This window comes from Ovis canadensis, chromosome 23 (assembly GCF_042477335.2).
Source record: "Ovis canadensis isolate MfBH-ARS-UI-01 breed Bighorn chromosome 23, ARS-UI_OviCan_v2, whole genome shotgun sequence".
Taxonomy (NCBI): domain Eukaryota; kingdom Metazoa; phylum Chordata; class Mammalia; order Artiodactyla; family Bovidae; genus Ovis; species Ovis canadensis.
Window position 1 is genome coordinate 37,015,329 of NC_091267.1, and position 12,213 is coordinate 37,027,541.

General features: G+C 44.0%; 1 protein-coding gene across 1 annotated transcript in view; it reads right to left on the reverse strand.

Annotated features, from left to right (window-relative positions):
* Positions 1-7,560: 7,560 nt before the first annotated feature.
* ASXL3 (ASXL transcriptional regulator 3) overlaps positions 7,561-12,213 on the reverse strand; it is a 196,486-nt gene continuing 191,833 nt past the window's right edge. Inside the window, exon 12 of the mRNA XM_069568932.1 lies at positions 7,561-11,850. Within this exon, the coding sequence (XP_069425033.1) occupies positions 8,131-11,850 (3,720 nt within the window). The 3' untranslated portion in view covers positions 7,561-8,130. The remainder of the gene's footprint in view (positions 11,851-12,213) is intronic.

Genomic DNA, 12,213 nt, shown 5'->3' on the forward strand with positions numbered 1-12,213 from the left:
CAGTATTTCATACATATTTCTTATTATTTTTAATAAAGACAATGTGCCTTTTAAGAACAGCTCTGAGAAATTGCCGTATTTGGCATAGTATACAGCTAAATCTCTGTAAGTTTACTTCCATGAAGAGAATTTATAAAATCTTCATATTCAGACCATGAAGGCTAAAGATTTGAAAAAGATGTATTTATTACTAAGAAAATCATAAGTAGAAATCTGAAACTGCAGAGTGTGGTGTCTTCGATTACTCCAAGTTTTTGCCAAGGAAAGGTTTTTGGACAAGAAAGATCCCATGGGTTTCCAACCTCCTGGGTACAGAAAAGAGACCGTCAGGTGGTTGTCAGAGGTTGGTAGAGGGAGGTGGGTGAAATGGGTGAAAAGGTACAAAATTCCAGGTGGGAAATAAATACCCATTCCAGACTTCTTGCCTGGAAAATTCCATGGACAGAGGAGCCTGGTGAGCTACAGTCCATGGGGTTGCAAAGAATCGGACGTGACTGAGCACACACATACAAGCCTCGTGAATGCAATGTACAACACGTGACCATACTTAACAGCACTGAATAGCATGGTTTAAAGATGATTAGAGAGTAGATCTTCAAAGTCCTTATCACAAGAAAAAAATTGTAACTATGTATTATGATGGGTATTAACTCCTCTTCCTGTGATGATCAATTTAAAATATATTCAAATATCAAATCATTAACTAAATATAAATTCAAATATTAAATCATTAACCTGGAACTAGTGTGTTATATACCAATTACACCTCAAAAATAAAAAAAGAGAATCATTTCAATGTCAGAAGACGGAAAAAAAGAAGCTGTTACCAATCTCACACTGTTTTTCTCTTGGTCAAAAAGTATCTTGTAGGCTCCAACTGGCCCTCTAACAATGAAGAAATTATAGACATCAAGATGAGAGATAATGAGCTATCCATTAAGTCCTACTCTAAATGTAGTTTGGAAAATGTTTTTGAATTATTGAATTTTTTAAGATGCCAACCCATAGCTCTGTTTTCCCTGCAAATATAAAGACTGTTTTACTAAAAATAAAAATAAAGCCAAAAAAACTATGTGATACAAAAAAAGTCTACATCGAGTTCACATGTTAAAGCAAGAAGAGGTATAACAGGTATCAGTGACTTCTATTTAGAAACATCAAGGAGAACTTCCCCACTTAAGCCTTTCAATTTCTCATTATGAGATTTAAATTCATCAATTGACAAATGAATTTTATATTACAGGAAGAAATGTTTTTAAAATTTCCATATAAATGGACATGCATTAAATGCTATTGCTTCTTCATAGAAAAAGAACATCCAGGAGAACTCCTGGTTCCTGCAGTTATTGAGGCCAACCTTTTTCACCGAAAGCCAAATGAATCAAGGAAATAAAACCATAGTTCTGCACTACCTCTATGTTCTCTCTTCATTAAAAAAATGAGGATTTGGAAATTAGCAGTTTTCTGAAATAAAACCATAATATGAAACCACAGATACATTTGGATCAAAGGTGAAACCTACTTTCCATGTACCGTTTAACCAGCTTATGAGAAATCAAGACACTGTGGTGAGTACCCAGAAAAATAAATGATCTTACTTATCTCAAGTGTCCAGGACCTTCTGTTGAAGCAGCAGGTGTTCCCTCCTTTAGCCAAGTTGCTGTTTATGGAGGGCATCCACCAAACAAGGTACTTGTAAACAGCAACAGAGGGAAATGCCTGGACTTTTTGTTGTGTTTGGGTTAAAGCTCACCTTTGAACCATCTCTAAATAATTTCCTTAAAACACACACACACACACACACACACACAGATTGTAGGTGGAAATTTTAGCTTAGATAACTAAAAAACAAACTTCCCCATAAATGCAATGGATATATGAAGTATACATGCTAACTATTGATAAAAGCAGATTCAGGGAATCCCTTTGTTCACAGAACTTATCTTCAGCCAATCTTCATCGATTTGTTGTAATAGGACCACCTTTTTCTATTTGTCTGGCTTCAGTTTGGATTGCCTATGCTTTGCAGGATTGCTAAATATATTCACTATCAGCGTTACTGATAGGTATAAAAATGGAATATTATTTAATATAGCTGAAAAACATAATAAAACTTTTAAATAAAATAGCAGAAAAAAATCAACCTTTGCTTTGTAAATCCGGGACCCTCCTCCAGTTGGTGAGAATGTATGTAATTTACTGACTAGCAACTGGAGAAAAGTTTCTGCAGATAAAAAGACTGGGTTCATTGGCCAATCTAGACTTCCAGATTAGCTGTGACACTGGAGGACTCCAACTTCTGATTTCTGTTTCACTGTGGATAATGACGTGTGCACTGAACTTGACGTAATAAGTTCATGCCAACTGCACCCACTGTCTTCAAAGAAATTCAAGGCGACACACTTTCTAAGACTGATGTTCAACTCTATCCTGTAGGAAGAAGTCCAAAACTGTTGTAACAACTATTTTCCCGGTGAGGTTCTTTCTAAATAATATTTAAGAGCTTGTTGAATCACTGGGTAAATCATTTGTTCTCAGATAAGGTCATAATAGATACAAATATGTACCTTAGATCCTAAGAGCAACTGTTTCTTCAATAAGGTCACATTAATATATTAAGAATAAATATTTATATGAAAATTGCTTAATATACCTATTATGAGAATAAACAAATTAAAACATAATCAGACAAGTTTCAAGAAATGTCACCTTAGAGAATGCTTGGTGGTTCAATTTTCTGTGATGAATTTTGGAACACACGATGCCTGGGCAGTAATGTAATGAAAACAATAAAAGAAAAATTCCACAATGCTAAATAAAATTAAGAAAACATTCTGTATAGGACGAAAAAGGAGTGCCAGTATTATAGTGAAAATAATTTAGTGTCAATTACAAGTATTTATTTCATTGCCTTACTTGAATAAGCTGTATTTTCATTATTATAATCATTTAATCTATGAGAAGGAAGAAGCATGTTTTTATTTTCCTCCAAAAGTAAACATCCTTTTTCGCCATCTGGTGGCTAAAGACCGCATTTTCTGTGTAGATGAAAACAGCTGAACTCAGATTTAACAGCTAATTATGTTTAATACTTTCAGCTTCATCTTACTGTAAAGATATGCATATTTCCTTAACCAATGTAAATACAACTGAGGTGATTTTAATGGTTCAGAGCATTTTATTCATATCAATCTATCTGTAATATTTAATGCAAGAAAAGGAAAACTAACCTGCAATTATTTTAAAAAAGAATTTTGAGAGGTAATTCATTTTGAAAGTTAAATATGGTAGTAACATTTTGTCTAACTTACCTTTCTTTTGGTACAAGGAATTAACAATATTTGTATGAAAACAAGAAGATTCAAATATATTTTTAAATAAGCATAATAGATATGGTTAATTTCAAAGAGGAAACCTTTGTAGTAATAGTTACAACTGTATGTTGAAAATTCACCATACCAATAAGGGTAGAAAATTTAGGAGTATATGGTTTGTTCTGCTTATAAACTTTTTGTTAAGTAAAATGTCCAATGTATTTATTAGTACATTTATGTGTATATAAACCACCTCATTTCATTAAAAATTTAAAATTCATATTAAAAATTAGAAATGACAATAATTGAAGGTTGAATTTCTTTATTTTCTCCCAGAATATTTTAATATTGAAACCCAAATCATTACTTTAGAGAAAGGGAAAACAGAAACATGGAAAGACAAACATTTCATTTAACTTATGGTATCGTGAGCAGTCACTTTTTTAGGCAACACTTTTTTTTTTCTTTGTAGAAAAGAAATAAAAAACAAACAGCACCATTAAAGAATGCATGATCCCTGAATTCTAAACAAAACACTGCCTAAGAATTGTTTCAATGCTTGTTGCACTCCGTCACATTTAGTCAGGTATCAAAGCAAGCATAACAGTATTAAATTGTAGCAGTCTTACTGATTCAACTGCTCCCCCTTCTGAGGATTTTACACACCTTTTCTGAGTTTTTCCTGTGGGAATAATATATTCTTTGGTAGAGGGCTGAAGGAGGGTTGGACTTTGCTGTATGCTGATAGAAAATGTCTGTGTACGTTCCGGGCCTTTGCCCCCCAATCTGTATTTGTCATGCATGTTATGTTTGGGTTGATTCACATTTTGCTGTTACACTGTAAGAGTAATACCGCCTTTTAAAAAAGGCATTAAATGGCTAATGTCAAACAGATGTAAACATTCAGAATACTGACCAAAGGGGAAAAAAAAAATACACACAAACACACGTTAAAAAAGTGTACTGAAAATATGAGTCAGATTAGGTTTCCATGAAGCCAGGGGGGAAAAATACAGCAGTACAAGAAAAATTATGGCAACCAAGTAAAGCACTTTCTTTGAAACATTCATGAACAGTACAAATACAACAAAGTTTTATCTACAGTCTAAATTATTCTGCAACTATCAAAGAGAGTACAAAGCGAAATAGTATGTGCTATAAAAAAAGCAGCTCCTTTAAATTATAGTAAAAATGCTTTTTGTTCGCTTTACAGTGACAAAGCATGAGGACTGAAGACAAGATTTTTTTTCTATTCAGTGACATTTTGGCTACATCGGCCCCCGACAGTCTGGTGAGTTCCTTTTCCAGGACTCTTCACATTGTTCCCTAGAACATGGACAGTGACTCTGGGCTCTGCGTATTCGGTGGGCTCACTCCCTCCAGGTCGCTAGCCCGGTGCTGGCCTCCACACTACAGAGCAGATACGACCCTTAACTCGGCTTCAGCTTCTGTCACCTGGGATTTGACCAGACCCAGGAGGAACTGGGAAACCAAGGCCACAGTAATTTCCCCTTTAGAAATTGTGCGAGTGTTTGTAAAGGCCATGGGGCTGTAGCATCTTGGATTCTTACTCTTGGCTGTCCTGTGAAGCACCAGCTTGTGTCTGTTTATTTTGAATGAGTAAGACTCTCCAGCTCTAGAAGTCAACTAAACCTTCCACAGCTCATCCCCAAAACACATACCACCACAAAGTCTTTATAGCAACCAGGCTCAACCTCATAGGTTTGTTTTCAAGTTTTTTCCTTCAGACTAGACCTTAGCAGGGAAATAGTCTATGTAACTATGGTGCTCAGGTCGCCAACATTTCTGCTATTCTCACTTTGGGGAAGGAAAAATTTTTTCATTCTGAAAATGACTCTTGCATGAGAACGTTCATATTAACATGCCCATTAACTACCTAAATGTCTTTATACAACTTCAGGCAGATGTATATCATATAGGAGAGGGATCAGGGAATAGCAGTTTTCTTCCACCCCTGGTTTCAAAAGTGCTACTTAGGGAAATACAACCTTTGTGAAATTAATAATAAAAAAAATTCCATGATAGATGTGCAAGCCATGTTCCTGATATGGATATCACAGTGTCCAATTACCAGGATAACACACACACTAAAATTTGCACATTATACCATGGTAAACATGTAGCAAATAATATACTCCATTTGCACATAGGAAGATATCAGTGGAAATCAAGACACTAAGAACTTGCTCACCTAATCCAAATATACTGGCTTTTGTATATACATTAAATGGCCATTCATAACATATCTGACCTATGCTTTACTTGTGAATTTTTGTTTCCATCTTTCGAGTGCAAAGCTTTAAGTCTTCAGTAATATAAACCATATGTGAACACTGGGAATTTAAACAAGGGCAGAGAAAGAGCAAGGGCAGAGAAATATTATGCTCTTTGGAACAGGGTGATAGAATCCACATGTGATCAGCAACTGATTCTCCAAACTTAATCATGTGAAAAATCAGAAAAGAGAGAAGGACACTTTTCTTTATTCCCAGTGAGTAACTTGCGGGCAATGTTCCACAATGATGGAATTGATAACGAGCTCAGTATCATATCAGCCTCAATTGTATCTCATATGCAGAGTGCAAAGGTTTTGTAGACCGGAGTTTCAACAAGGTGTCAGTTACTAGGGTAATGCTGAATCTGCTGGTGTGGACAGTATCTGACACTGGTAGAGGAGCAACTAAACTTGGGAGGAGGAGGTGGCATGCAAGTGTCTACGTTTCAGGGGTGCCCCTCTGTGAGCGTGCCCTTCCGAGCCAACATCAGAGCCAAGCAGACCATGGAGACCCACTGATGAGGATACCACTCAAACCACCTGGTGCAGAGTGAACTAAGGATCCGCTGGAACGAATGCTGCTTTTCTTGGGAAGGGCTGGTTAAGTGCATTGCTAATATTCTCAGCCACTAATTCTGTTAATTTTAATGTGAAAAACAGAAGTGACAGCAACTGAAGCACTGAATCTCAGCCACGGAGGTAGGCCTTATTTGCTTTGATTTCTTCCTAAGTATCTTTCACTATCAGCAATTTGTTAGTAAAAATGACATATCACTTAATAAAATTTGGCAACATCACAGTAATAAACATGGAGGAAAAAAAAATGCCATGGTTGACTACTATCAAAAAAATTGCAAGCTTTTTTTTTAATCCTCAGGAATGTAATTTCCACTCATTCCAGTCAAATTTTAAGACGTAATTTAAGGGAATGTCAAAAGTTAACTTTGATTAGGACGATGCCTTGTGAAAACAACTGTCATTCTTACCCTGAATACAGAAGACGCCCCCCCACACCCAGATTTTCTACCGCCACAGTCGACCAGTGGGTTAAAGGTACTCCCCATTTTGTGCTCGGCTAATATGAAGTTAAAATGGACATGGTTTTTGTTCTTTCATCTTCCCGCAGTGTGCATGTGCTTTCGAACCTGCTTTAGGAACAGAGCCTGCTGAAACTACAGCTGTCCTCCGGCACGAGGGTGGCTGAAGTCCATGGAATGCAACTCAAATACTCAATGCCCAGACTCTCGGCTAAACATTGAGAACAGTTGTAAGATGCAGTATCCCTTTTTCAAAAGTAGTTCCACTACCCCAAATGTGAAGGACGCACTGAATTCACCTGAGGGTGGGGGGAAACCAAGTCATGGAACACCCACAGCAATTCTAAAGGACTAGTTCAGAGTCAGATGCAATTACAGAGATCCTGACTCACGAGGAAAAAACTTGTTTGGAAAAATGTCAACACTTCAGCCTTCTAGAGTCCTTTTGGTCATCAATGACACTTTAAAAAAGAAATGGCCAACCTCTGCAGAGTCAGAAGTCAGAATGCAATGGTGTCATCAGTAAAGGGCTATGATTATTTCCCCCCAATCTCAATATCCAGTAACTGTATTAGAGTGAACAGAATGGACCGATATTTACATCATCAACCCATTTAGGTGTGTTTGCATACACAGCATTTTACTTGTTTGCTCTGAATTTTTGGGCATCTTTTTTCATACTTGCTCTTAGAAGCCAGCCACGCACAAAGCTCTGAAATCCTCTGGGCCTCTTACAGTCTCAGGTGTCAAGAGGCTTGAATCAGACTGCTGGGCAAGAGGCCCACACTGCAATTTCAGGTAGAAAAGACATTTCACTATGATGTGTGTACCATGTCCAAGGCAGATCCAGGTAATCTGCCCATCTCCGTAAAGAGTCAAAAGGGAGGAAAGAGAGTAAGGACAGTGGAGTTCATTAAAGGTATACCTCCTTTAATATCTCTTGTGATATGAGTAAATACAAGGAATCATACACTTAAATCAGATTCCCTTTGCCAAACAGAATGTCATCACTTATGGTGAAGGCAGATCCAAAGGAGTCAACTGTGGGAACCCTCACTGGAATGGTTTACCTGTAGAAGAATGTATCACCACCTCAAAATTGCTTTTACCAATCTCTTTCTACATCTCCATTTCTGGTTACCATGAAGTAATTAAATTGTCCTTTTCCTTGCTACACCTGGATTTTTTTTTTTTAAGCAACAAATTGGGAGGGAGTGACCTGTATACACACGTGTAGAAATTTTCCAGGAGTTGCAAATAGCAACTGAATATGCAAAAGACATGCTGCTGAGCCCCTTGGCTGGGATGCGATCTCGCCTCTCCCAGAAACGCCAGAAAACAATATGAGATACAGAAAAGAGCCTCTGTTCCAAACTAAAATAAATTAGCATGGGATAGACCCCAGAGTGACTCAATGTGTTGTTGATGATGCCGTTTGGCTTTTCCGTAGAGGAAAAGGGATACTGCACCTTTCACTCGGCTTTTATCGCACAACCAGGCAAGCGACACAGAGTTTAGAAGGCCCTATGCAGTCGTCGTGGCAGAAGGCCCCGCAGCCTTTGCACACAATCATGGCTTTCAGCCGGCAAGAGCATTTCAGTTCCAATTCGTCCGCGTTGCTGCTGTCGGCAAAGTTCTGAACAGGCATCTGGGCGTTTTGAGCGGGCAGGCCCGTGGTGGGACTGGAGCCACTTCCCAAAACCCCAATGGACTTTTCAATGGCAGACGTGGCCCTTCTGAAGCTTGTGCTCCCGAAGTGGATGGTTGGATAGTTTCCACAGAGCTGCTGTTGTTGCTGCACCTGCATTTTCTGAGCAGCTAATTGGGTAAAAGGCTTTTGCGGCTCGGAAAGCAAATAGGAAGAGAAATCGGCATTTTTCAGCGCAAAGGCCTTCAACTGTTCTTTCATCTCATTCTGGTCGTAGGAAACTTGTTTCATGCCCAGTTCGCAGCTGCTGCTCAAACCTTCCTCAAAAGAAAGAGGTTCCGATTTTATATTGCTACATATGCCCGTGGACTGTGGCCAACTGAGTCTCTTAGTGGTTTCCATGGTAACCGGCGGTTGTTTTTGCTCGGGTGGAACTTCTGGGTTAGGATGAGGTGGAGGTAGCGGAGGTGGCGGGGGCGGGGGCGGCGGGGGCAGGGCCAAGGGGGGAGGGGGCGGGGGTGGAGGCAGCGGGAGATGCACCAGGGCCTTGTGCGGCATTCCGTGCGGGGTCCCCCCGACGTCATCACCTTCTTTAATGGGCACGTTGGGGGGTGCCATGTTGGCTAACCTCAGCTGGTGAGGCGCCGAGGAAAGGCCAACCTCCCCCAGTCCCTTCTGTTCCAGGTGCCTGTTGAAGGCGAACGCATTACAGCCTGCTGAGCTCTTGGCAGAGGCCGGTAACAGAGCTGCTGGAGGAAGGGGGCCCCTGGGTGTCAGAGGCATTTGGTAAAACTGCTGTCTGTGCGAGGTCCCGGGGTCGGGATGGAAGCCCCCGTTCTTGTCGACGTGAAACAGGGTCTGCTGGAAGCTACACGAGGGGAGCAGCCGCTTCTGCTGTTTGACCTCAGGGCTGTGAGCAATCCTGCTCTGCGCAGGGTGCTTGTTCAGCCACTCCTGCTTCAGAGGTTGGCTGTGTGCCAGCGGACTCAGGCCGGAGCCGAGGACACAGGGCACCCCTTTCACGTCGGGGTCCACCAGCAGTTTCCCTGGCTCACATTTCACTTGCGTGTGCTCCCCCGCGGTCCTAGCCACCCTCTTCTTGGGGTGGTTCTCTCGCTTCCTCATTTGGAGCGGTGCCAGGGCTCCGGCCAAGTAGCCCTTCCCATCTGGATTGGGCGAGCTGAGGGGCATCTCAACCACGTTCCTCTCCGGGGCTGCTTTACCCGCTGAGGTAGTCGGAAGAGGCAGGGGGAGCCTGTTGATCTCCAGCTTGGCTCCCAATCTGGGCTGCGGCAACACTTTCTCCAGAGGCAGGTTGCCCTGGAGTAACTGTGTGACGAGGGGGTTGTTGGCCTCCACCGACGACAGGCGGCAGCTGGAGCTCCCAGCGCTGGGCACCCGCTTCAGGTTGTCTGTGGCCAAAGAGACGGCCTCCTCCAGGGGCCCGGAGGCGGGGGCCTTCACGGTCTGCGGCGGCTGCGCACTCGGGGCTGCCTCGGCGGCCGGAGCAGGCAGCTCGGAGCTGGGGAAGTCTTCAGTGTCCATCCTGAAGCCCTTGTCCACGTCGTGAGGTTCGGACTTCACGGGGAGCGTGACGCTTGTGATGAGATTCCGGGGCTGAAGTTCCGCCACGTGCGAGTAGCTGGCATGCTCGGTCTTGATGGACTTGGGACAGCTCTGCTCCAGATAGTCCTTCTGTTTGCTGGAAGCCGGATGGCTGGGCGGAGGCTGGCCCGTGCTCCGCATCCCGTCCTCACTCCAGCAGATCCGGCTGCCCGGGTTGTATGGATGGCTACAGGTGGTGTCAGCTTCACTCTTGAATGCGGCTGAGCCACGCGCCTGCTCGGCAAAGCTGTGACTTGGGGGATGCCCCTCTTTTAATTTATCGGGAACAACCAGGAGTCCTTCACGAAGACCCGGACAAGTGGCCTTCATCGTCTGACTGTCTTGCTCGGCCGCGGAAGCCGCGATGAAACTGGAACCGTGATCTCCGCCTTCAAGGGCCACTGGCTCAGGCCTGCTGATGACAGACACCTGTGGGAAGGCCACGGGTGCCCCGGTTGCCTCCGTCCTCCCGGGCCGGGTCTGGAGCTCCAAGCCAGCTTCTGCGCTCTCTAGGGAAACCGTCAGAGACAGGGTGGAGGTGAGCGTGGTGCTGTGGTCCACGATGACCTTACACGGGATCGATCGGTTTATGGCTGCTGGTGTGAAGCCGCCCGGGGTTGGCTGAGGTTTCCCAGAAGGGTCTCCCCTGTTCCGAGTCCCTGAAGTCTTTTCCAGGCTTTCGGCACTTAACTTGGGAGGGCTATCATAAGAGCTGATGGTCAGCATGCTTCCAGAAAACACTGCCACGGGTGGGCGTGCCACCAGGGCGTCGGTGACTGAAACAGGGTCCCTACAGCTGAGGGAGGCTCTCACAGTGGTGCCCATGGGCACGGTGGCCGGTTCTTCGCTCCCAGGCATGGCTATCTTCTCAGAAGGGTATCTGTTGTTCATTCCCGTTGGGGGCATCAAAACAGAGCTAGTGGGGAGATGGTTGGGCAAGTTGCTTCCAATCGAGGGAGCTGGCACGGAGGTGTACTGAGCAGAGCTAAGGCTGCCAGCACTGCTGCTGGGTACCAGTGCCAGCTGGTCATTGCGGGGGCTGGCCGAGCCTGAGCCCTCTGAGGGGGCAGGGAGAGGTGTGCTCTCCATACATTTTGGTATAATGGCTATGCATGGGGTGTCCGTTCCCTGGATGGTTTTTAACATGCTTATGTTACAAGCAGAAATTGTAGCGTTTGCACTGTCAACAGACATTAGGACGGCGGATTTATCAACAGGACTCACAAAGGGATGCTCTTTAATGGCTCCCGACAGAGCGGTGCTGCAGACAGACGCGGGGACGGGGTTTTTATTAAAAAGCATGGGCACACTGCTATTTTCAGAAGAGGTAGATGAAACCATTTTCTCAGGTAAGTGTGACACAGGTGTGTTTTCGTCAGAACTATGCACAGATAAGTCTGTGGCGGTTTCTGGAAGTTTCGTCGGGTTGAGAGGCTGCTGTAGAACCGTGACGGTGTCCCGGAGGTGCGCGGCCTTGTTGCTGGGAGATCGGCAGTTCGGGTTGACAATGATGACGCCAGGCGAGCCTTCAATTTTTGTTTCAGGGGCAGGAGAGACAACGTCTAAGCTTGGAGGCCCTTCCTTTGGGCCAAGCAGGGGAGGCCCCCGGGGCTCTTTCGGGTTCTGGAAGAGGTGGGCTCGTGCTTGATGCTTAGCAAAGAGCTTGGCCTTCGTCTGCTCTTTGATGTGCGCCAGGGTCCGGGCCTTCCCGCCCTCTCCGGGGCTCCCCATGGCACCTGAGACGATGCTGGCCGCGGCTGCCACAGCTGCGGCTGCCGCCGCCTCGCGCTGGGCCCTGGCTTGCTGCGCTCGGGCCTTGATGTCTGCCAGGGTCCGGGCTCCCATGTTCCTCCCGCTACTGACCGAGGTGCTGGAAGACGCACGAGCCTCTGGTTTGGAGACGGGTTGGCTCTTGATGATAAAGGGTGGCCCGATTTTGGAAAGCTGGATCTACAGGAAGGAGGCGGGGGGTGGGGGGTAGGGTGGGGCGGGGCAGAAATGAAAAGATAAAGTAAGCATAAGGGAGCACCGAAGAGGCGCATGTGCACATGATTCCAGAGGAGCATATGAACTCAAGGGCAGGGAATAACCACGTTTTTTAAGGGCCAACCCCTAAATCCAGGAATGGGCTTTTGGGGGTAAAAAAAAAGCAACAATAAATGCAGCACGAATATGAAAATTAAAAAAATTTAACCTCTGTTTTAATCTACAAAACATCAAACAGTGACTTCATTCGGCATGGAAATTAAACATATTAAATGGAACATATATGAATGGAAAGGAACCCCAAGGGAAAGGAACCCTCTTCAAATG